At 43.8% G+C, this 27031-nt stretch overlaps 1 protein-coding gene across 2 annotated transcripts in view; it reads right to left on the reverse strand.

The window, feature by feature from the left end:
• SLC39A11 (solute carrier family 39 member 11) overlaps nt 1-27031 on the reverse strand; it is a 2411801-nt gene that overhangs the window by 2343302 nt on the left and 41468 nt on the right. For both annotated transcript variants that reach the window (XM_086930982.1, XM_086930981.1), the window contains exon 2: nt 11221-11339. In XM_086930982.1, the coding sequence (XP_086787108.1) occupies nt 11221-11328 (108 nt within the window). In that variant the 5' untranslated portion in view covers nt 11329-11339. The remainder of the gene's footprint in view (nt 1-11220; nt 11340-27031) is intronic.

Consider the following 27031-nt stretch of genomic DNA (forward strand, 5'->3'; position numbering starts at 1 on the left):
GTGATAGTAACTACTGTGTGTGAGAGCAGTGTGTGTCAATGCAACGGGGCTCATGTTATCGACTTCAGAAGCATGAAAAGTGTATGTGTCTTCCATATTTGAAGGTTGAAAGCGTAGAATGCGTGCTGGCTAAAATGAAAAGGTTTGTTTTCAAAGCGGGTGCGGTGTGACAGATACAGTATGTGTAGTCCATTGTTTTCTAAAAGTATATATAGTTGTTCCCAGCTGCAAAGGAGAGATAGGCGCAAGGCGTGTGTGTGTTTTGTTTGTGTGAAATGCGTCAAGTGTGCTGAGATATGCTTGTGGCGCTGTGAATATTGATTTTTTTTTGTTGCCGAATTAACGGGGCTCATGTTATCGACCTCAGAAGGATGAAAAGGGAATGGGCGTGGCATATTGTAAGTTTGAAAGCGCAGAATGCGTGCTGGGTAAACTGAAATTTTTTGGGAGACACAGGGGTGCGTGTGAGCAGTGCCTGTGTGTGTGTGAGCAGTGCCTGTGTGTGTGTGAGCAGTGCCGGTGTGTGTGAGCAGTGCCGGTGTGTGTGAGCAGTGCCAGTGTATGTGTGAAGTGCCTGTGTGTGTGAGCAGCGTCTATGTGTGTGAGCAGTGTCTGTGTGTGCAAGCAGTGACTGTGTGTGAACAGTGCCTTTGTGTGACTATTGCCTGTGTGTGTAAGCAGTCTGTGTGTAAGAGAGCATTGTGTGTGTGACAGTAACTTGTGTGTGTGAGAGCAGTGTGTGTCAATGCAACGGGCTCATGTTTTCGACCTCAGAAGGATGAAAAGTGTATGTGTCTTCCATATTTGAAGGTTGTGTGCCTGGTGGAAAAGTGTGCACTGATGTTGTGGAGAGCGAGGCGTGCACAGGAAAGGAGGGAGGGAGTGGACTGCCTGCAACTGTAACAAAGAAGATAGGGAGGAGGGCTTGTGTCACGTGGCAACAAAGAATGGCGCGCGTTGGGGAGAGAGTCTGTGGGCTGAGTGTTGGCGTTTGTAAACAAATGGAGAGCAAGGCGCGCGCTGGAGAGGGAGAGGGTGGGATGAATAGGCAGCTGAATGGAAGAGAGGCTGTGGTCTGCGTGTTGGCGCGCTGGAGAGGCAGTGGGTGGGATGACTGGGCAGCTGAATGCAGCGTGCACAAAGTGAAGAGCCAATGAAAGCTCTTGAAAAAAATGCCTGTGGGGAGAATGCGCGTGATTGTGTTCACATGAACTGTACTAAATCCGCAATGGTTCAAGAGCTTGTTTTGCCTACTATACTCTCGTCTATTTATCCCTGCGGGAAAGAATAGTCGAGACCTAAAAATGAAGAACAGACTGGAGCATACATAAGATGATCCCATCCTAATTAATAAATGAAAATAAAGAGCTACACAAATTTGTTAAAGATCTCAAAACCAATTATAAATGCATATTTTGAAAGGAAAATCAGCCTAGCAGTCATCATGACCTGAAATAAACAACAGCTCAAATGTGCAAATACGCAAAATGTACATTTCACACTGGAAAGTAGCAATTCCTGAGTGCAACATTTAATGCTAGTGCATGTAGACTCCAGATATAAATAAATGTGCAAATACGCAAAATCTCAAAATGACTGATATAGTGCAAATATGCTAAAAAAGTGTGAAATGCTTATATGTATTTTTAGTTGTTACCTTAACAAACATGACTGTAAAAGTTTACCAGAGACGCTAGATTGTATGCAAATATGCAATCCAAAGTTGAATAATGTTAGAGTCTGTGAATTAGGGCAGTGTACTTAAACAATATTGTAAATACACATAGAGGACAGATGGAAACGAACAATAAACAAGTTCAAAATAATGAACTTAACAGTAAATTGGACATAAAGTGCTAGACCATTATTGGTCAAGAAAACCATTAAAATGTATTACTTAATGCATGGTAACTACTATAATGTCCATTCAAACCAGATTGTAAAATATGACCATGTTGATATTTGTGAATAAACCATCGTCATTCTACATACAGCCATAGATACTCTTAAAACGGTTAAATACACACGCATTGGTGTTAAAAAAGCACAAAATCTACAGCGTAGGTCAATCATATCAATGTCAAAGTTAAAACTTATATAAATGTAAAAACGAATTTAAATGATAAAATGCAAAGTGAGCAAAAGTCTGTGCAAAAGTGATACTGTGTAACAAAACAAGTTACTTACCTGAAACTACAGTTATCCAGTATGGGTATCTTTCATAGATTCACATGCCTGAATCATTCCCGGTCGCCGAGGCAGGAGTCCCACGGTAAAATACAAAAGCAGTGCCTAAGTAAATAATAGAAGTAGGCTAAAAGAAAGCCTAAAGGACTAAAACTTAGTAGCCTACATTAAATGAAAAGAACTAAAAAATAGTTCCAACCAATCAGCTACCAGCACCCTCTAGAATCTTTCCAGCAGAGGCAGTTCTCTCAGTTTTTCTTAGCACAAGTGGGAAATAGGGATCCCAACCAAAGAACTGTCGCCCGGGAGGAGGGTGGGTGCATGTGAATCTATGAAAGATACCAATACTTGATAACTGTAATTGCAGGTAAGTAATTTGTTTTCTTATCCAATATTGGGGTATCTTTCATAGATTCACATGCCTGAATCAGAATAGCAAGCAGTAAGCTAAAACAATGTCGTTTGCGGATAGTGGGAGACAGGGTTTATAAACTCCTGAAACGCATCCAGAAAGGTTAGAACATTAACAAGCTAGATACACTTTCAAATAAATACAATGCATGTTGAGAAACATTACCTATGGAAGGCAAGGTTATAAATACAAGGAAATGCATACATTCGAAGCCATAAACATATAATAGTTATATATATCACTTGAAACAGAGCAGTATATCGTGATAAATGCGTAAATCTAACCTTCGTGAAAAATATGTTGAAGAACATCTTGTCCTACAGCTGCATCGTCCTGCAGAGCAGATTGCAGACAGTAGTGTTTCGTGACGTGAACGTGTGGACATTCTTCCATGTCGCAGCACGACAGATATTTTCCAATGTTACTCCGGCAAAAAGTGCAGTAGAAGCTGCCATAGTTCTGGTAGAATGTGCTTTGAACTTTCTTTGTAAAGGTTTGTTGGCTTTGTCATGACAGAAATGAATTGTCGAAGCCAGCCATCTGGCTATTGTTGCCTTTGTTACTGCAGTCCTAAGTGTGGCTTGACCATAGGCCACGAACAATTGATTGATCGCCTGATGTCCTTAGTCTTCTGTAAATAGAACTTTAAACAACTTTTAACATCGAGTGAGTGTAATGCTCTCTCTCCGCTGGCGTGTCTGGATCCGGTAAGAAAACTTAAGCTTTACGGGTTCATTTAAGTGAAATTGAGACAGTACTTTAGGGATGAATTTGGGATTTGTCGGAGACTTACATAATCCTTAGAGAAATGCAAAATGGGTTCTGAGATAGTGAAAGCTTGGGTTTCACTAACCCTTCGAGCCGATGTAAGAGCTAGCAAAATAGCAACCTTCCATGTGAGAAACTTGAGCTCAGCCTTGTGGATAGGTTCAAATGGTCTTCTCATCAATTGAGCCAACATTGTATTTAACTCCAACTCTGGAGGAGGTGCACGTTTCGGAGGGAAAACTCGAAAGAGTCCTTTCATAAATTGTTTGACATGCGAAGAGGAACAGAGCAAAGGTTTATTAGAACTCTTCCTGAATCTGGAAAGCGCAGCAAGATGAACCTTAATTGATGAAAACACAAGCCCAGCTTTGGCCAGGGATAATAAATAAGGAAGAACTTGTTCCACAGGAGCTTGGATAGGGAGGACATCATTCACATCACACCAATGACAAAATCGCTTCCACTTTAAGCAATAAGTTTTGACTGTACTCTGGGCACGAGATTTAGGCAGAATTTCACAACAGTCCTGAGAGATGTTCAGATCTTTGAATTCTAAGAAATCAGGAGCCATGCGTGCAAGCGCAGCGACTGTGGATCTGGGTGCAGTATTTCATCCCTCTCCCTTGACAACATTGTGAGTGTTGGTACCAGATGGATAGGATTGTCCTGAGATAGTAGAAGCAGTTCCTGGAACCAATATTGCCTTGGCAAACGGGGTGCAATCAGGATGAGACTGCAGCCCTCCATCTTCATTTAGGGACCACTTTCGGAATCAAAGGTTTTGGGGAAAAGTGTATGCACAAATCCCTGACCATCGCATGGACAGGGCATTCCCTCTTGATCCCTGTTGAGGGAACCTGCTGGCGTAATATTGGCATTTCCTGTTCTTTCTGGTCGCAAACCAATCCAGTGCTGGTTTGCCCCAAAATTGGAAAATTCTGTTCACCTTCTTCTGCTCCAATTTCCATTCGTGACAGCCCGAGAGAGACCTGCTCTGGGTGTCGGCCAAAGTGTTCTGAAGCCCCTTGACATGTTCTGCTCTTAGTGTTATTTTGTGGGCTGTACCCCACTCCCACAGTTCCCAAGCCTCCTGCGAAAGAGACAGGGACCTTGGTCCCCCTTGTTTGTTGATGTAATACATGCTGGTTGTATTGTCGGTATGGATCAGCACTGAGGAGCCCGCAATCCTCTGGAGAAATGCCTGCAGAGAGAGAAAGATGGCGCGAAGCTCCAATCTGTTGATATGCTGTTGATGGTATTCTTGGGACCAACTTCCTTGAATCTGTAAGTCTTGGAGATGGCCTCCCCATCCCTCCATGGAAGCGTCTGTTAAAACGAATTCTGGAGGAGTTGGTAGGAAAGTAAGACCCGGAGCCAAGTTCGCTGTCTGGGACATCAATGCAGAGAGTCTATCATGCGCAATGTGACCCTGATGGAGTCGTTGAATGACCCTACAGCTTGCTGCCATTGCAGGTGCAATTCCTCCTGCAGAGATCTCATTCTGAGAGGTGCCAACGGTACAAGGTTCATTGCAGATGAGCACATCCCCAGAAGAGAAGCGAATTTGCGGACAGAAACGGACTTTCTTTTTGCAACTGGTATTGCCAATTTTTGCAGACGCAGCTGGCGGTCTTTTGACAAGAATGCTTTGCACTGTATGGTGTCCAGCATTGCTCCCAGAAAAGGAATCACTTGGGGAGGACGTAACTGTGACTTGTTTCCGTTGAGAGTGAGGCCTAGCGTTGAAAAGAGACGCAGACATGTCGAGGTAGCGTCTTCGGTTGCCTGCTCCGAAGGAACCTTGAGCAACCAATCGTCGAGATAAGGAAACACTTGTATTCCTTGAGATCTCAGAGTCGCTGCCACTGGTGCAAGACATTTCGTGAAGATTCTTGGTGCCTAATTCAGTCTGAACGGAAGCACCTTGAACTGATAGTGGACGTCAGCCAGCCACTGTGAATCGAAGGTATTTGCGATGTTTGGGATGTTTAGGGATGTGAAAGTATGCATCCTCTAGATCTAGAGAAGCCATAAAATCCCCTTTGTTTAGACAGCTCAAAACTTCGGCAAGTGTAACCATCCGGAAACTCGGTTTCTTCCGAAATTTGTTGAGTTTGCAGAGGTCCAGAATCATGCGCCACTCTCCTGATTTTTTCTTGATGAGGAAGAAACGAGAATAGAACCCGGTTCCCTTTTGAGATGATGGAACCTTCTCTATTGCATTCTTGCAGATCATTTTTAAGGCATCATTGAACAGTAAGTGAAGATGAGGGGAGGGGAGGGGATCCCTGGGCGGGGTAGTAGGTGGTCGTTTGATGAATTCCAAGTTGTGGCCGTTGTTGACTAGGTCGAGAACCCATCGATCCGTAGTGATCTGTTGCCACTTGTGAGCAAAAGCTGAAATGTTTGCGCCCACGGAGGGAGGGAAGGATGACTGGCGTCCTGCATAACTCATTGCTTTCTGTTGGTATCGCGACCCTGATTGTTCGATCGCTTTCGTCCGCCCTGACGGGAGAAACTAGTTGAGGAGGATTGTCGGTAAGATAATTGGCCGTAAGGTTGTCTATACTGTGTCTGATATTGCCTATTTTGTTGATTTTGATACCCTCCTCTTGATGCAAAGCCACGACCTCTTGCACCTCGGAAAGACCCACGCCTGTATTGAAGAGCAGCCAAAGATTTAGCCGTATCAGTATATGTCTTTATTGCAAGGAGGGCTGCATCAATGTGCTTTCCGAATAAGGAATCACCATCATAGGCCATGTCTAAGATTTTTGTTGGTACCTCTGGCCTAAAAGATGTTGCTTTAAGCCATCCTTGGCATCTACGTACAGCAGCACCAGCAAGTTATCGAAAGTTGGTGTTAGCGATGACCAGAGCGCAATCTATGACCTCAGATGCGGCTCGTTCTCCTTCCAAAAGTATCTTCATTGCGTCTGGTTTACGGTCCTCAGGGATGAGGTCCATAAATTCCACCAAATCTGACCACATCTGGCGGTCATAACGGCATAGTATTGCCAAAGAATTTGCTGCTTCAATGGAAGTTGCTGCCATAGTGGAAAACTTTTTACCTATAAGGTCCAACCTCTGTCCTTCCTTATCCGGTGGCGTTGATATTGGCGTAGCTGAATTTTTGGATCTTTGCTGGGCGCTTGCGATGTTACTGAATCTCTTTGGGGTTTACCAATCAGACAAGTTGGAGTTTCCGGAGGAGCAGGGTAATTTTTCTCAATGCGAGGGAGGACAGCCGGGATAGAGCAAGGCGTCTTCATAATTTTGATCCCTTCATTCCAGATATAAATCGATGATGGGAATCGCTCATGTGACCTTCCTATACTCTTCTTTAAAATCATGTAAGAAACAATCTGCGTGTTCTACTGTGACTGGCAATTGAAATCTGGTTGCAGCACGTTGCATCAGGTTGTGAAAACTGCCAATGTCCTAAGGGGGAGAATCCGAAGGCTGAGGAATGGGTGGAGAAGGCATTGGAATGATATAATCATCCCAAGGATCCACACTAGTAGCTTTGTCAGGCAATTCACCCTCTTCGACCTCTTCCTCCTCCGAGGAAGAAGTATCATGGTGCGTTTGTGGTAACGAACCAGAAGGGTGAGGTGGCGCAGTAGGAACCTCTGTCTGCGGTAGCGAGTCTGGCATTTCAGTAGGTAGAGGTGGAATGTCAGGGACAGCCTGTTGTGGGGGAAACCATTGACAGTAATCCGCCAGCATGGCCTGGAGATCTTGAATGAGTGTAGGAGAAAGATGACTCGTCTCTCTATGATCCAAATCTGTCTGGGCGGTCTATGATGTGGTGTAGAGAGGTCTTTCTGGCAATAGTGTTCCTGGTAATCCTCTTCCTCATCCTCATCTTGGCATTTTATGTGAAATTTAGAGGGGTGGCGAGCTATGCCGAACGGTCCCTCGTCGTCTTCGTCATCAAAGTCCTCATCCTCAACGTAAGTCTCTAAAATATGAGATGGGAGAAGAGGAGATATCTTGCTATAATCCTGTCTAAGGTAAGTCTTTAGTTGAAAATGAGTATAAGATATAGGGGTTGTTTGAGAAACTGGTGGAATCGTCGTCGATAAACTCTTCGTTGACGGGCTCTTCGTCGTCAACGGGTTGATCATCAACGGACTCTTAGTCGACGGGATCGTCGTCGACTGGACTACTGTCAACTGGCTCTTCGTAGATGGAATCGTCGTCGACGGGGTCACTGAAGGAGTCATCAACGGAACAGACGTCGATTAAATAGTCGACGCGGTCAACGTCGATGAGGTGGACTTTAGAGATAGAAGCACCTTCGTCGTTGATGGAACCTTCCTCGACGAGCTCGGCGTCGACGTGGTCGTCAATGGAGACTTAGAAGATGAACTCTTCATCGACAAATCTTTCAAAACAGGCTTCTTAGACGTAGAAGAGATCTTGGAAGACACAATAGCTGAAGAGATGGCCATAGTGGAGACAGTAGCCGTCGACAGAGGGGCAGCAGAAGACACAGAACCTGTATAAGAGGAAACAGGAGTAAGAGTTTTAACTTGGGTTTTACTCACGGTTTTAGAGGTTGAAGGTGTTTTAGATGCCTCAGAGGGCGAAGATAGTGTTGACCCAGAGGAAAATTTTGGTGATCTCTGTGAATGGTCAGAAACTTCATGAGAAGCCGTTTGATGTTTTCTTCCCTCACTGGAAGAGCGGTCATGCGATCTAGCCCTTTTGCTAGATGTCGAGGCCTTGTCATCCTCCTCAGCCGAGGAAGATTTCAACCATAAAAGAAGCCTTGCCTGCCAGTCCCTTAGAGTCTTAGCAGGGAAGGTCCGGCAAATTCTACAATCCTTAACAAATGCTTAGGATGTGGGCAGTAGATACAATCTTTATGCTGGTCATCCACATGGACCCTCTTCTTCTCACAGGTCCAGAAAGGTCTAAAAAGAGCCTTCTTGTCAGACATTCTGAAGAAAAGAAGTGAAGAACTGAGTAGCCACTCAGGGAGACTCCCTTCCACACAACGTGTGGTTAAAATCTGAGGAGAACTGCTTCTGCTGGGAAGGTTCTAGAGGGTGCTGGTAGCTGATTGGTTGGAACAATTTTTTAGTTCTTTTCGTATAATGATGTAGATAAGCTACTATGTTTTAGGCCTTTAGGCTTTCTTTTAGCCTACTACTATTATTTACTTAGGCACTGCTTTTGTATTTTACTGTGGGACTCCCGCCTTGGCGACGGGGAACGATTCAGGCATGTGAATCGATGAAAGATACCCCAATACTGCATAACTAACACATTCAATAGCAGCATATATATACTATTCAAGCCTGAATAGTAATAAAGTGGAAGTGCCAAAAGAAAAATGTAGTTCACAGAAAATAAAGAAAAGAATTTGATAAAAACGTTAGAGAGCAAATTTAAACAGTGATTGCCAAATAAAATCATGAGTGTGGAGAAACCTCAGAACATATGGCTGAACATATTCTTAATTAGTTATTATCATAAAGCGTGGGAGAGGATGTTATGCCCTAGAGAAAGTTGTGCATGTCCTCACCAGTGGTCAGACCATTAGGCTTTTTTGTGTAGAGGGCCAGAATGAAATGAGGTTCGCGTTGGCACAAACTTTTTTCTCGGTTCCCTCCCTGTCCGGGAAAGGGAACAGCACCTAAAACAGTGTACTAAGTCTTTCAGTTTATTCTAATGAACCAATTTAAAATGTCTGGCGATAGGATAGTTAGATGTTGTAAGATCCGTTTGTATACAGGGAGCTTTGTGCTCCCTATATATTCAAGGCCACAAGTACAGCGTAATTTATAGATGGCGTATTCAATGCGACAAGTGAGATGTTCCATGGTTTCAACTCTTTAATCACTAAATGCAGTTACATAGTGAGTTGCATTTGTCGCAAAACTGCAAGCGCAACATGAATTACATTTATAAAAGCCCATTTTAGTGAGCCATGTGCCTTTGGGGACAGTCTCAGGACTAGATTGGACTAAAGCATCCCTCATAGAGAGTGCTCTCCTAAACGTAATGACCAGCAGAGTAGGGAGAATAGATCAGTGAGTATAATCGGCCATTGTGAGTAAATGATTTTTCGAATCCTATGTTCCTGTTGACTGAAGGTGGTAATCAGTCGGACCATACATTTGTCGCTATTAACATTATCACTATCCGAAACCAAAACTGATGCACTGTTAAGCTTGGGTGTCAGTAAGTCCTCTCTGGGTAAGTTGTTGGCTTTTTCCAGAGATTGATCTAAGTGAGATTTCTTATAGCCGCGGTCCAAAAACAGACAAAAAGCCTCACAATGACATTCTTTTGATACAGTCTAAAGGCTGCAGATTTGGCGGATACGCACAAACTCGGCATAAGGTATGCTCCTATTGAGATGGTGGGGATGCGAACTGTCCGCATGTAAAATAGAATTACTTTCAGAAGACTTGTAATGTAGCTTGGTGTGGATTTTGCCTTCATTGATATAAAGTAGAACATTTAAGAATTCGTCAATATATCGACAGTAATGTATTACATGTTTGTACATTTCTCTGTGCTTCATCATCATATTCCCAGAGCAATGTTCTTAAAGTAAAGAGATCTGCTTGGTGCATTCCACTCTCCAGCCTGCAGTACTACTTCTCAGTTTTTGTTCTCTCAAAATGTAACAACCGGGGAGTATTATGTATATATAATACTTCCAGCTTTTAGTTTCAATCGGTACTGGCCAACAAAAACTAAAACCTGATATATATATATATATATATATATATATACACACCAAGAGTTGCCTGTGGAGAAAGGGCCGGTACAAAAGGGGGTGGTGATGGACGGAGCATCTGAAAGGGCCAGCACAATAAATATTGCTGATGTACCTTTGCTGGCCCTTTCTCCACAGGCAACTCTTGGTTGAAATGTTTGGCGGCCCCGCCTGAGCCGCGAAAGGAGCCTCGCTGCCGTGCAGTCCCGCTGCGGCGCCACACGACGCTGCGGCACTCGGGACAGGTGGTGCAGTTGGATTAGCATTATCAGCGGAACCAAGCTACATCAAGGACTCACCACCCACTTGGGATTTTGTATTTTTGATTATTAAGGTCAGCAACACGGCAACTCACTGGAGAATAAAATTTGGAACACTACATGTCCCAGAAAACCACTCGGGTGGCCACGCCTATTGAGACGGGACTGACTATTGAATATATGTGCTTCAAAAAACTGCCATGTTGCAAACCTCTCATCGCCCAGAGCCCATGAGGAAGTGCTGTTTGCACGAAGCGCGTCGGGCTGGAGCTGGACTCTGTTGAAATCCTTATGCTGCATTGGTTTTTGCTGCTACTTCAATAAATATTGGCTGATGTTACGTACCTGTGCTGGCCCTTTCTCCACAGGCAACTCTTGGTATATATACATATATAGATATAGATATATAGATATAGATATATATATTTCTCAAGCAAAGAACGAACCCAGCCGAGCTCCAGTTCGTAGCCCAGCAGTTCGAATACACCACAGCACAAATGGAATCCAAATCGCGATTTCTTCAAATTAAGGTATTTTTATTCTTTTACAACACCATTAGTGCAAACAAGGAGGACGGTCAGCGCGTTTCGGCGATTGCCTTCAACTGGACCATATTATATATATATATATATATATATATATATATATATATATATATATATATATATATATATTCCAGCTTTTAGTTAGGAGAGAGAAGGGGGTGGGGTGTGGGTGAGTGATGTGTGTGTTTAAAAAAGTTTTAAACCTTACTTATAAGTAATACGCCCTTCCCGTTTTGAACAACCGAAAAACAAGAATTGTATTTGAGTGTGCACCCAGACATCTGCAAGATACTATCACCCAAGACTCACCCGTCCACTGGAGAAGACAAACACCAGCGCAGAACCTGCAGCTGTTAGGCCCCATGTGAAGAGGGTACCCAAACATGCCTGGAGAACCGGGCTGTATCCGGCTATCATGTTGACGGAACCTAGACAACACAAATAGAAGCAGTACATTAAAATACATTTACGAATAAAGAAGCAGGAAATTGAACTTTTCAAAAATAATAGTTCTTAAGTAAAGGACAGCCACCTGAAAAGAAACGAGCATGCTTTTTTAACAAAACTCTGAAGGGGGTGACACTCTATATGACATAGGATGATAAAGGGTTCCATTGCTGAAGTTGATAAAAATAAAATCCCAACTTATGGCGAAAATATCGGAGTTTTAATGGTCTAGAGCCTGTACAATACCGCAAACAAAATCCATGCTGCCTTCTTCTCTTTAGACTACTAAAACGTTATACGTCCAGTTTGCCATGCATAGCTTAACTTGCCACCTTCTGCACACATTCTGCACACTATAGACAGCCTAATAACTGTACCTACAAAAGATATAAGCAAGGGTCCCAAATGACCGCTGCGCTGCTGGGGTAGAAGCACATAATTCCATCAAAACATGGCTTGTAAAGAAGGGAATTGGGTTCCCCTGTCCACAGGGTAGGTGGCAAAACACAGCCATAACTGGGGTACCGCTGACCCTGGTGCACCTGCTACACTACTGATAACTGTTAGAAATGGAAATTTCTGGTTGGCTGAGGCTTGCGACAAAGCCAGGCTGAAACCACCATTTTAAGTCAGGGCAAGGAAGTCACCCGCCAAGATAACCCCTGCTCACCCTCTTGGTAGCTTGGCATGAGCAGTCAGGCTTATCTCAGAGGCGATGTGTAAAGCATTTGCGCACGCACCCACCAGCAACAACATCCAAGGCCCCCCACAAAAGGAACTCCACACAAGGTTCTATGTAAAAATAGCCTTTGTATTATACCAAACACATTAGATAAGAAACACACACTTTACAATGTGGCATACGCACGGGCAGAATTTACAGGGGATTATATACATGGGACAGGGCCACGTGGACCACTATCAGGAATAAGCACTTTTAGAATTAGCACTTTTAGAACATAGCAATTGTAGAATTAGCACTTTTTAGGAATAACACTTAGAACATAGAACAAGCAAAAGCTTCACACATGATGCATAAAAACACATACAGAGGTATATGCTAAAAGCTTTACACTTGAGGCATGAAAACCCATTCAGAGGTATAGGCTAGAAGCTTTGCACATGATGCATAAAAACACATTCAGCGGTGTAGTGAAGACACATGATGCATAAGAACACATTCAGCGGTGTCTGTAAGACACAGAGGCATAAAAACACTTTCAGCTGTGTAGGGAAGACACATGATGTAAAAGAGCATAAAAGCTTTACACATGAGGCATGAAAACCCATTCAGAGGTATAGGCTAGAAGCTTTGCACATGATGCATAGGAACACATTCAGAGGTGTAGGGAAGACACATGACGCATAAAAACACATTCAGCGGTGTCAGAACACAGGGTGCACAAAACATACTACACACAGTACATTTCCTAACACCCAAAGCATTAGCGCAGGAATCATGATATCACATAAATCACATTTAGCGCAGAAATCACATGTAGCACATAACTCACATCAAAGTCCAGGTCGCGCCACTGCGCCAAAACCTAAACGTATCAGCTGCCCACTACTTGCTGGGCAGCTGAGGACAGGGACAGAACAGGGCCTAAACGCTGCAGCTGGCACTAAGTGCTGCGCAGCTGGGGAAGGCCCAGGTAGGGATGAAGGAGTGCGACTCACTCCTAAGTCCACAGAACAAGTCCCTAGAAATAAAAGCCTAAACGGTGCAGCTGCCCACTACTTTCTGGGCAGCTGGGAAGCAAATTGCGACAGGGGCTCTCACTAGCCCCTCAGGAACCAAAACTGCAAAAACTGGGGGCCTTCTAGGCTCTAGGACAAATACTGCACACCTTGGAGCCCTCTAGGCTCTATTAAAATTAACATGCCTCTTGTGGGAGCCACGGAGGCTCTAGAACAAATAATGCGCCCATTGGAGCCCTCTAGGCTCTGAAAACGAATGTGGACCTTGGAGCCTCGTGGGCTCAAAATACAATACTGCCAATCTGGGGGGAGCGGCCCGCTATACCTCCCGTAATGCCCCCCAAATGTGTGGGCATAGGTAGGAGCCTCTGGTGGGCTCGAAATACAATGATGCCCCCCTAAACATAGGAGCGGCCACCTGACATCCGGGGCTGCTCTGGAAAAGGCAAGAGGCACCACTCGGGTGCCTGAGGCCCCTTCACTTGGATTTGCCCATCGCTAGGGCCGGCCCACCACTGCGTGCCCACGGTGCACCATGGCCTCCCCCCGCTCCAGCCGTCCCTGCTTACCGGCTCTCGGCGGGGGAAGGCTTCGGCAGCGGCAGCGTCCGGCGGGGCTCTCTCTCCCCATGGGAGCCCCGCCTTCACAATGCGCCCACTCTTCACTCCGGTCTTCACCCGGTCCCCCATCTCGGACCGCGACTTCAGAGTGGAGCCGCAAGGCTCCGGGTCAACTTCCTTTCCAGGGCTCCCTCCTGGAAATGGGAGCCCCGCAGCATTCAGCAGGTGTCTCTGGCGTCCCCGGGGCTCTCCTCTGCTCACGGGAGCCCCGGGCGGCCATCGTCCGGCAGGTCTCTCTTCCGGGCATGGCGCAGCTTTCCCCCGGCATGAGGAAGCGGAAGTCGAGCACCACAGGCCCCGCCCACAGTCAGGCGGCGAGGGCCTGACTTACTGTTTTCCCGCGGCTGCGGCGGCATCTCGGAGGCCAAAAGGAAGGGTGGGCACCCTCGAAACCCAGTTAAAATGTAGAAGCGAGGTGGGAACTCGCTAAGGTGCACATAAACGGGGTGGGCACCCGTAATTAGGAATAAAGTTAAAAAAAGGAAGATGCAGGGTGGGCACCTGCGCACTCGGGGCACACAAAGGGCAGGAGCGCTTCCCTCAGAGGGAAAACGACAGCGCTCTGCCCAGTAATGGAAAATAAATCGCTCTCAAGGCGCTGGGGGGACAGACAGAACCAGAGCCCTAAGGAATGACCCCTTAAGCAAATAGTATGAAAGGAAAGGGGTCCTAGACACAAATTAAATATGTCAAGATTATTTCATCTATATTTAATGAATTCAAAAGAGCAAAGCTATTGGATGCAAAAGAGTTTAATTCAGATTTTGCATTTACATCCTATTCAATAGTAGAAACTCATAATACATTTGGATTATATACATAACAAATTTCTATACATCTAAGTGCCCACATTCACAACGGGAGGGGGGAGTGAGGAGGGTGAGTGTCAAGGGTAAGGTAAGGATAGTCTGATTCATTCAGTGACAAGTCTTATTGTCAATTTAAAGACATATGTAAACGTGGTCCTTAAAACCAAAGGCCACACCATGAGGCTCCTAAAGAGTCCAAATTAGAGTTGTTGAACAAAAACCTAACTCCGCTAGAGCCGTAAATGTCTTGCTTGGGGTCGGAGTTGGTCGTTGAATATGTAGTCTACGTTTCGACCCGGATTAACACTAGGAATGTTTTCCTTACAGAGTGGGTCTTCGTCAGGACAAAAGGAGTTGTGGGTGGGCAACCTCCTAGGGGATAGTTAAAACAAGAAGAATCAATTAGACCACTGCCACCCCGTTCATTAGTACAAGGATGGCGAACTTTATTGAAGAATGGTTTGGCAATTAAAAATGTGTTGTCAAGTTTGTGTCGAAAAAACGCATTACACATATTATTATGTTAAGGATTACATAGAGTATGTCATTGGCTCACCTTTCGCTGGGGCGAGAGGGGCTGATTCAACTGGAGATGAAATCTCACTGAACACGAGTGGCGAGAGGGCTGGATCACCGGAAAGTGGATACTCCCAGATCAAAAAGATATTTTCTAACTGAAAATAACGAGGAGAAAATTTATTGATCTATACATCTTTCGATTACCCGATTATTTAGACATGAAAGAGAGGCACGAACAAGGTCATTCCTCTTTATGGTCAAGGAAGGTTATCTATATTTATCATAACAAAGAGGAGTACTGTTTGGTCAATTGTGAATTCAAAAGGAAGTACGTCAGAGTGATGACACCCTATCCAATAGGTGATGTACAATATATACATCTCCACTCATAGCAAGTGTTTTTTTATTCACGGACAGTTATCAAATACCATATCCCTTAGCCACGTTCGGTTTGCAAAATTACAAGTTTACAAATAGCTACTATCAGTGATCTATAGATTACCTTTGTTCTCTAAAGCTTTTCAGAACGTCTGTGCGGAAAAAAGCGTTCCATCCACATTTGTACCATCGTCCAATACAATGAGCCATCGGATACTGGCATACGAAAGCATTATCACTGAAGAGGTTAAGAACATCCTGAGTGAGAAGACCTATGTTAGATATAATATTCGTAAGACTGAAAGAACAGCACTGGACACCCTGAAATCCAATCATAATGTTGTGGTGAAGCCAGCTGACAAGGGCGGGGCGGGGCCATCATAATCCAAGATGTATAGAAATACAAGGAAGAGATCTGGCGCCAATTAAATGATGGTGTCAGCTATAAAAGATTAACATCCAACCCCACGAGTGACATGGCTGCTGAAATCCAGAAGGTGACACAGGAAGGTGTCCAACAAGGTTTCCTCACGGATCATGAATATCAGTATCTCAATCAGAGCCATCCCCGTATACCAACTATATATACCTTGCCAAAGGTGCACAAAGACATACACAATCCCCCGGGACGACCCATCGTCTCCGGATGTGGATCTATTCTTGAGCCTCTATGCCGGTATGTGGACTTCTTTTTGAAAGCATTAGCAGAAGCCACCCCCACCTATTTGAGAGACACTACACATACCATTACCTTGGTAGATGGAAAATCCTTCAATCCTGATGAGGAATTATTAGTAACTTGTGACATTGTGTCACTATACACAAGTATCCCCCAGGAGGAGGCACTAATGTTGGCTACCGCAGCATTGGATAGTCGGGAGGCACCGGTACAAGTACCCACCTCATTTATAATTCTTCTGTTGAAGATCGCCATGATGAGAAACTTTTTCATGTTCCAAAATGTATTTTATCTACAAACGAAGGGCGTGGCAATGGGGGCAGCATTTGCCCCGGACTTGGCAATTCTATTCATGGCCTTCTATGAGAAAACTTTTGTCCTATGTGATTACAACCCTTTTCGGCATCAAATACAACTTTGGGTGCGTTATATTGATGACGTGCTGTTAATCTGGAAGGGTAATGACAAAGAACTCGAACAATTTCACTCTTGGCTGAACCTAAAATCGTCTGACATCCAATTCACGATGCAAGCTAACAACAAGAGGATTGATTTCCTTGACATCACGCTAGTAGCAGAAGAGGGCACACTGTATCCTACTCTATTTAGAAAACCTGCGGAACGGAACTCTTTGTTGCAGTAATCCAGCCACTATCCACGGAGCCTTCGAGACAACTTGCCCTATGGCCAGTTCCTACGGGTCCGAAGGAACTGCAGCAAAAAAGAAGATTACATGCTACAGTCAGACATCATGATGGAACGTCTCATAGAGAGAGGCTACCCAAAACGGTTAATAAAACGCTCTAGGAAGAGAGCATGGTTCTGTCACCGCGAGCCGCTCTTGGAACGTTCCGCACGCAATCGCCAATTCGCATGATCTGCGTAACTACCTTCTCAACGAAGAGCCACTCCATCAAAAAAGCAATAAATAAACATTGGGATCTTATTGCGAATGATCTGGAGATCAAAAACGTACCCATGCACGCCTTTAAAAAGGCGAGGAATGTAAAAGACTATGTGGTTTCATCTTTCCTAGAGTGCCCACCTGAACCTACTCTGGCATCATGCTGGAAACAACCACCGATAGTTGGACATTTCAGATGCGGGAACTGTAAAGCTTGCCCTTCTACCATCCAATCCAAAGACTTTGTTTTCAAAAACCATCGACCTGTATATAAGTGGGGAATTGAGAGAAACATCGAAAGACTACTTGACTTGGGGCACTGAAAGCAAACTCCTGGGGCGAGAATCACAGATGACAAAGCTTGTGGCCTCGAGAAGGATTCCAATAAGGATCTAATGAAGTGTTAGGGAGAGAAGGCCAGGTGAAGGAGAGATTGTGTCTTCTACTTACAGGTATATGGAGTAGGTTTCTGAAGTGAGGGCCTACAGTATTTCAGCTTCACGAGTGGTGCGTTGATATGATTGTAACTCGCCTTCATGTCCTGTAAGTGGCTGGTGTTAAGTTACCCTATTCTTAAAAACTATTTACTGGAGAAGAGATTCCACCCAGACGGTCTGAGTGTGGCGAGATGAGACTGTAGCCTGGCCGCTAGTGCCTTAGCTAGTATTTTCGCTTCCGCATTAAGGAGCGATATTGGTCGGTAGGAGTTACATTCCTGAGGGGGTTTACCGGGCTTAAGTATTGCTATAAGTGTCGACACTCTTTGATCTCGAAGTAGTATCCCTTCCTTCAAGCTAGCTAGGAAAAGTTTTAGCAAGTGTTGCACCAGTATTTCCGCTTCTCTTTAGAATAGTTCTACTGGGACTCCGTTAGGTCCCAGAGCCTTCCCTGGTTGGAGTCCCTTGATGGCTGCAGCGATTTCCTCTCTCGTGATGTCCACTTCCAGTGTTTGTGTTTCTTGCGTTGTCAATCGAGGGAGACGTATGTCTCTCAGGAAGTCTAAATTGTCTTCCACGGAAGCCGTGACAGCAGGAAGGTAGACCGATTCATTATGGCCTTCGAAAGCCTTAGCAATGTCGTCAGGGTCAGGAATTGTCTCCCCGTTGGGTATTTTGAGTTGTGCTACCCATCGGGTGGCCCTCTCCCTCTTGTCTAACCACAGCAGCAGTTTGCCGGCGTTATCCCCTATTTTATAAATCGTGTGCTGCGTTTTCGTGATTTGTGCCCTGGTCGCCTCCCATAAGTGGTCCCTGTAACCTTGTTTAGCGAGACTAAGAGCGTGTGTGTTGGTTTCATTAGGGTCTGTAGCGTGTATACCCTCCACATGGTCAACTGCCCCCTCCAGATCCACCACCTGCTGTGCTATATCGTGTTTGTGGGCTGAAATCACAGAGATGGCCTGAGCGCGCAAGACCGTCTTATAGGTTTCCCAAAGAACAATGGGGGAGGCCGCTGAATGTGTGCTTTCCTGAAAATATTGCGTCAAGGTTTTATGCAGGGCCTTCCCAATGTTGGGGACTTTGAGGTATCCAGGGTGTATAGGGAAAATGTGTCTGCGACCCGTGAGATGCGATGCGTATGTAAACAATATTGGCGAGTGATCTGAAATGCCTCTAGGGAGGTGTTTGATGTCTTGTATTTTATCTAGCCCCGTTTACGCTGTGAGAAAGCGGTCTATTCGGTAAAGACTATTGTGCACACCGGAGTGAAGCGTGTATTGTTGATACTCTGTTAGGTTTCTCGTGCGCCATATAGCTACCAAACCCAGTGCCTCGGTGAAAATGGACTCAAGCTTGTACATGCAATAATTATGCCTAGGTATATTTTGTGTGTAGTGCTGATGGAAAGAAATCCCAAGTGGATAAAAAAAAAAAAAACAGAGCAGCACGAAAGATCAAACACACCTCAAGTTAACCAGAGTTGCAGTAGTTATGCGCTAACTAACCTAACAAGCCATGATTTTTTAGGTTGAAGCCTACAAGACAGCACAACTGTCTGGTTGCTAAAGACTTCTTTCTGTAAACATGCCTTTGAATGCACAGCAAATGTGACGAGATAAGAACTATATTTCGAGACAGAGGTCAAATGTCAGGCTCTGCCTTCCGATGGAGTTTGGCGTTTACTTTTCTTTATCCGACTTTAAAGTGAGAGGATTTATTTAACAATCTAGGCCTGTGAAAGGAAAGGCTTTTATCTAGCATCCAAAAGTTATTTAACTCTGTAAATGAACTGTGCAAATATCTCAGAGTATATCAGAATCAGGAAAGCACAAATGAAGCACATTTTTTGTAATGAAGAAGTGTGGTGGAATCAAATATTTTAATAGCATCAAAACAAATCAATACACTAGGTGATGCCATTTCCACACATTCTCATTTGCGCATGCTATAGTTTTATTGCTAAAACTGTATATTGGTGCAAATGTTATGTCATTTCAATTGAAAATGTGCGGTCTGTAATAGCTGCTCACTGCCACACAATGCATACTCCACTGTACGAACCTCCATAACACTATACAAAACTATATATGCCACTGCACTCTATCCCACTCCAATCTACGCCACTCCATTCCACACTATCCCACTGCACAACAGTTCATTCGATGCCACCCTGCTCTACTCCACTCCACTCCACTCCACTCCATGGCACTCTACGACCCATCTCTTTACTCCACACTACAACACTCTATGCCACTACACCCACCACCCATCGGCTCTACACCATGACACTTCACTCCACAATACTCTATGGCACTCCACCCAATGACACTCTACTCCATTCTAAGACACCCCACTCCGCTCTACGGCACTCCACTTTCAGCCAAGTATAACAGATGCCACACTGGTGTGCAACATGATTAAAACACACCAGCAAAGTCAATAGCTCTTGCATAGACGAGACACATTGGCTTTGCTAATGCTTCTAAAAGTTCAGCAGCTCTTAACTGTCCATTAGCCCTTTTTAGTCCAACGGGACATACAAGTCGTTGCTGAAATGTAAACAAAACGTTTCAAAGCAAAAAAAGACTAAAAGAAAAAACATTTATACTGTATGTAGAAAGCTACAAAATGACTAGCCAATGCAAAACAATTTTTCAGAGTAGGAAAATAAAACAATTATAAGTGTAAATACCAAATGTTTTAGTGTATACAATTATATTAAACTACAATTTTGTACACTAAAACATGATTTACCTTAAACAAATAATTGGTTTTAGATAAATAATGTACACTGCAGTGTGCAATCAGAGTTGCCAAATCAACATATGTACATATTGTGTCTAATCCCTTTTTCGCTTAATTTGTCTTTATTGGATTAACTCACTTTATAATAATGATGTGTACAACAAAAGCCCTGGACTGGAAAGGCGCTGTGTAGCCTTGGCAGAGAGATCTGGCAACGCTAAATGTGACCTATATTAGTCAAAAAGGGAGCGCAGCAATGATTATAAGAAAAAGCCCAAGAATGGAACTGGCATGCAGAATGCATTGGCATGCCCACATACAGATCTCTTTTGCAAAAGAATACAAGGATTATAAGAGCATGGAAACTGAAATCTGCCAAAAACAAAATAATGTATTTTTTCCAAGGAAAAGCTAAGGACTGATTGGGCGTCAAATGTCTGTTACTTGTTTCTCTCCTGAAATCGGACTTCCTCCGCAGCTACATTTTAAGTGAACGTGGACCCCTTATCTCTATGCAACAATATAGACGTGTGTGTCTCTGCATGGGGGCGGGGGGGGGGTTGGTTGTATACACCTGGATGTTGGGTTTGTATACTTGATTATCTGGCACACGCGTCTGATGGTGTGTGAACATGTATATCTATAGGTCTTTATGCACGAGTACTTTTATATCCATCCGTCTAGGTGCGGTGATGGCAGTATGTCTGTTGGTCTGTGTGCAAGTAAGTGTGATGGTGTGTTACACAGTCTGCATATGCGCATGTAATTCTCGATAGCAATATAGAAATGAATATTGTGTGTCTATGACATGCACTATTAAAAGTGACCATTTATAGTGTGTCTCATGGCACTTTGAGTACTTAAAACCAGACAAAACACATAAAAGTAGGATATAAAAATAATACCGTTTTCCAAAGCTGTATTTAACGCCTTCCTATTTGTAGTATTAACTGAAACAAAAGACTGTAAATACGGTGTTTCAGGGCCCAATCGTTGCTGTGAAACGATACTGCAGCTTAAATGCGGGATTGTCAAAGCAGGTGTATGAAAAAGAATATTGTTCATTGATATAATTAACAGTGTTGGTTGGATGATGTCATCAGAAAAGTCTAGCATCTTGAAGCTTTTTCATATATTCTCTAGAACGGCGCCTAATCATGCGAATGCTAGGGGGACAATGCAAAGGGATTTGTAACTAAATCCAAATGAGGGAGGAGCGTATCAAGTCAAAATAATCAATGTCATATTTCAAATCAAAACATCAATCACAAGAAACAATATTCAAAACCAATCTTGCTCTCTAGTGCACCAAGCAGGAGACCCTTCATCGTCTGTCACTTAGATTAGGATTGGTAACTAATTATGCTTTCCACAGCAAGTCAATGAAGATGTGTGCATCCTTTGAGCTTTTGGCTACATGCTGGTAGCCACATTCTGAATTTGTTGCATTTAGTCTTTTCAACAGGCCATTTGGGAACCCAGATGTGAGAGTTATGATGTAATATGAAAACCACACGACGTTACATTCTTTTTTGTATGTCCACTGGGTATGTTTGAATCCACATTCTATTTCTGCCAGTTGCGGACATGGCCCCTGGGAAGGTAGTACCTGTCATCTCAATACGCCTCAAGTTTCCTGTAAAAGGTGCCATTCTTTTAGTAGTTAGAAGCAAGTTACAGGAGGTCACCAGTAAACCCAGTGGAGACCAGGTTACTTAAGTATAGCATAAACAATGTCTCAAAGGTTATCGTTTGTAAGGCAAATAGTTAAAGAGGAGAATTGCTGTAGGGGGAGCATAGGGAAACACATTTTTTTTAATTGGAATTAACTGTTCTTATATGACCCTCTATGACCTAACTAACTCCCCTTGTGATGTATGGGCTTGCCCTTGGGCCACATCTCCTATCACACAAACCTAAACCTCCCCCCGCCCCTTTTGCCTTCCTTCTTCCTCCTTATCCTCTAATCTTTCCTCTCCTCAAGGTCTACCATTGAATAGTTTCTTTAATCCCTTATACACCACTGTACTGAAATTCGGTAACCTGGTCCTGATGATGACCTAACATTGCATAAAGGCCTTCACAGCGCTGTGATTGCGATTGCCCAGAAGAATTTGTACATAAATTGTATTAACTGTACAGGAATCACATTTTATCTCATTGTATATATGATCCGGTCTGCGCCTTCCTTCCCGCTGTACATACCACCCACGTGTCACTTTCGCCGTTCACTTTTTCACTTGCACTCTTGCACGTCCTCACAGGTTACATGACATTCAATGTAACGAAGTGCAATTTATATGTGATTTCATTTGTTTTTATATTGAGTATATGATTTACTTAATATATGTGGAAAGCAACTCTTCTTTCCTTTAACAAAACAGTCTTGCTCAAAAACATGTTGTGCTCCCCACAGCAATCCATCTTGCTCTTTAACTATTTGCCTTACAAACGATACCCTTTGAGACATTGTTTATGCTATTCTTTTAGTAGTGACATGTGCTTCTAATGGTACTTTGTCCAGTGTTGTTCTCTGGGGTTTGTCTCCCACTGGCCTATCACTGATGCAAGAATGTGGAGGTTGCCATAACACTGAACACGCTGTGCCTGAACTTATAAAGATACTGCACACTCTGATGCGCAAAGAAGCACTGCTAATCCTGGTCAGTCACAGCTGGTGCAGTCCCTGGTTGGGTGTAGCAGATATGGCCTACACATCTTAAAGGCCTGCAGTCTGCTTAATGAGTCTTGGTCGGGTATTGCAGGTAATGGTGGGTAGCTGAAAGCCATGCATAGTGATGCATTGTACATGGACGCTATTTTACCATTGTCCTTGTAAAAAAAGCTACCTGCCCATGTGAGGCTCCGCCTAGCACCTGTGACAAAAACAGCTCAAAACACAAAGTAGAGCCATTTGCAATAAGGGTAGCAGCAGTATTTGGGCCAGTGCTTGGCCACCACCTAGGGAACCCCATCAAACCTAGAGAAAACTAGACATCTGCTGGAGTGTTGGTGGTGAAACTCGATTGGACCTCACAAGGTTTTCTTCCCCACAACACCCTGCAAACCTCAAACTTTTCCAAAAATTACACATTTTCCTTTTATTTATGTAAACATTCGGAATCTGCAGGGTTACACAAAATATCCTACTTCTGCTGATAAAAACACTACCTCACTTGCGGGCTGGACCTAGTGCCCATGACAGGAACGGATCAAACCAGGTACAATAGGAGTCTCTGATGTGCCTAGTTTGATCAGTTCCTGTCACAAGATCAGTGTGCAATAAAGCAGACATTTTGCAGTCCGAGTAACCACGAATTCAGAGATGTACAATTGACCACTGTTCCTAAACCCAGCATTCTAAATACATTCCACTAAAACATGGGTTGCCTTCATACCCAGTTTTCATTCTTTATATTTTACCATACAAATTGCTCCATGGGGGTACACAAAGAAAAATCAAGGTAAGGTGTATCTCAGTTATTGGTTCTGGGTAGCACATGATTTTTAATAACATACACACTCTATATATCGCTGGGACCAGAAGGGTCTGTCAGCCGTAACTACGTAGTGCGTTCTTCCAACAGCCATCGTGACAAGAAGTTATAGATGAAAACATAGCCACAAATGGCACCGTTTTCCGTCTCATTTTCATATTTTTTATTTTATTTCAAAAGTAGCTTTTCAAGAAAACCTTACGTGATTTACAAAAATGACCCCTTGCGAAATTCAGAATGTCAAAAAATGTTCAGAAATGTACAGCTTTCCGGGACCACCTATGGGTTTTGTACCCATTTCCATAACAAACTGCAAGTAGGCTGAAACCAAAAAAATTTGAAAAATGGCAAAACTGTGGTAAAAATTTTAAATTGGGTTTTTAATAAAACTGTTCTTCTTGGTAGATGGTAATCCTAACACCGCCATTTTTTTCTAGCACAACACTCTTCTCCCATTTTCCACAATCTCTGGTTACCTGTAAAATCCCCCGGATGTCGCGGGAAAAAAGAAAGCAAATTTGGCGTGGATATCGTGAGTGGAAGGAACAAAAGTTACCAAGGCGTAAGCAAAAAGTATCACAGACAATAAAAGATAAATTGCTCCGCATCGGGGGTTAAGGGAGGGGGGAGGAGATGCTTGGGAATTAAGATGCAATATGGTACACACAGCGCATTTATATTTCTTTCTGTTAGTCCACAAGGTATGTTTGAATGTACATTCTCTTCCGACCAGTTGCTGTCTTAGGTGCTGTGCTCGTGGTACCTGTCATTTTAATACACATCTTGTCACCCTACTGCCATTCTTAGGGAAATTGATTGAAAAACATGTTAACCATCATCTGTCCAAATACATTGAACTTGCAGGTGGCCTGGACTATTCACAATCTGGGTTCAGGCCAAAGCATAGTACCGAGTCCACTGTTCTATCAGTCACGGACGATCTGCACATGTACCAGGACAAAGGCTATGCCGTCATCCTGGTACTATTAGACCTGTCGGCAGCGTTCGACACCGTGTCACATACCATCTTAATTGACCGGTTGGCTAACATTGGCATAAAGAACAAAGCCCTCGCCTGGCTAAAGAGCTTTTTAACTAATCACACCCAGAGTGTCACCATGGGTGCCTACCGTTCAGAGGAGGTGGAGATTTCAAAAGGGGTGCCACAGGGCTCCTGTCTGAGCCCAACCCTTTTTAACATCTACGTGGCACCCCTGGCAAGAGTGATGCACACATATGGCTTCATTCCAGTGTCATATGCGGATGACACACAGCTCCTCTTCCCTTTCGAAACTCTCTCCACTGAAGCAATCAGCTCCTTCTCATCTGGCATGAAGGCTATAGCACAATGGATGTCCATCAACTGCCTCCAGTGCAATGTTAACAAAACAGAAGTCATGTTATTCGGGGAGGCCAAAATGCTATGGTCCCCAGACTGGTGGCCACAAGACCTAGGAACGGCTCCAGTACCCAAACAGGTCGTTAAAAATCTGGGGATAAAGCTAGACCTAGAAACAACACAGCAACTTCATTATAAGCTCCTGTTTTCATATCATTAGCTTGTTGCGCAAAGTTTTTCCCCTGTTCCCAGATTCGTTCCGGAAAACTCTGGTACAAGCACTAGTGCTAAGCCTACTACTTTCTGTTAACAAGGGTGTGTTGGATAAACTACAAGTTATCCAGAATAGAGCGGCCCGCTTAGTCCTAAATGTTCCCCCTAGAACAGCATCTCAACCCCTTCTGGACCAACTGCATTGGCTCTCAATCCGGCAGAGAACAAAGTTTAAAATATGCTGTCTTATACAGAAAAGCCTCAACGGACATGGGCCCGCATACCTGGAAAATAAATGTACCCCATACATTCCAACCCGCTCTCTCAGATCTAGCGACCAACGTCTTCTGGTGGTACCCCGTGCCAGAAAGGCAAGACATGGTGGTAAAGCTTTATCCATTACGGGACCCTCACTATGGAATCAACTCCCCTTGTCCCTCAGACAATGTTCAGAGCATTTAAAATTCAGAAAACAACTTAAAACCTTGCTGTTCAGTAATCAGATATAGGTCCCACCGCTAATACTCTGTTCTCTCCTGTCCCTGGCTCCTAAGCGCAGAGATACTCCGCATGGAGTCGATTCAAGCGCTATACAAACCCGCAAATAAATAAATAAATAAATAAACAGTTCATTCTTTTACCAGGCTTTGACAATTTATTTCACTGTAGTTACACCTGGGAGAAATTTAAGGAAGGTTAAAACTCTACGCTAAAGGAGCTGGTGAAGAAAGCATATCCTCACCTGTTAAGAAGTTAGATATTCATCAAGAAGAAGACCATATGACTAATAGGGAAATTGACAATTTTCAATACTAAGGCCCTCTCTCTGTGGTACAAAACTGCCTTATTCTTGATTTTGAACTGAAGCCCCAACCCAAAAAGGTCTACTATTTTTGGGCATATGTCTAATAGACTAGTTTCGAGACTGGCACCTCTGTCTTTTAAAAAGAAGATCAATGCCATTTCTGCATACAGGAAAAGAAAGGTAAAAATTATAGATTGAAGAGCAACGAAGGCAGCAACTTAATATTGTTTGAAAAGTTTGACTGATACTTCAACAGTATTGGGCTGCAGACGATTGAGTTACAATACTCCACCACTCTATCTAAAAGGACCTGGATATTGACATTGACTGAACCAACCTTAGATAGAAAATGGCCCAGGGAGTTAATGGACTATTCCTGGGTGACCAAACACAGGTCTGAGGGAACATTTGTAGGCTAACACTTGGTAAAGTTTTGTGAGGGCAATAGCACTGCATCGATTTGCTAGATATATAAAAGCACAGAGACAAACTGAAAAACTATACAATTCCTTACTTAGTAAATCTAGGCCATGGTGTTTTGAAGGCACTAAAAGACTCCCAGTGCAATTACAGTAACAGCATAACGTCACGGGGGCGGGGGTGGGGGGGCAGGGGGGCTTGCAAAGAACCCTAAGGTTCAGTGACAACCACAGGACCACGCAGACACCAGCAAAGAGACTGAAAGGCCAACTGGTGTATAAACACTGTAGGGCAGGAATTATAGACCAGTGTAAGGAGATACCAAAACTGACATTAGGCAGAACGGAGATGAATGCTGGAGGGCATGCGCATCCTGCCTCTGACAACTTCTGGTCACTACAGTTGTTCTGTCACTGATGTGTGCCATCCCACCTTTAGCCATATACAGGGATGGTTCTAGAATTTCCGGGGCCCAGTGCAGAACGGGACTGTGTGAGGTCCCTCAAATTTGCATGTAAACAGATATCACAGGAAGTCATCAACTTTGAAGATCTATTAAGTGGGAATACATTATATTAGACATGCGGGTGGAAATGTATGTCCT

The sequence above is a fragment of the Lissotriton vulgaris genome, chromosome 7, assembly GCF_964263255.1.
Source record: "Lissotriton vulgaris chromosome 7, aLisVul1.2, whole genome shotgun sequence".
NCBI lineage: Eukaryota > Metazoa > Chordata > Amphibia > Caudata > Salamandridae > Lissotriton > Lissotriton vulgaris.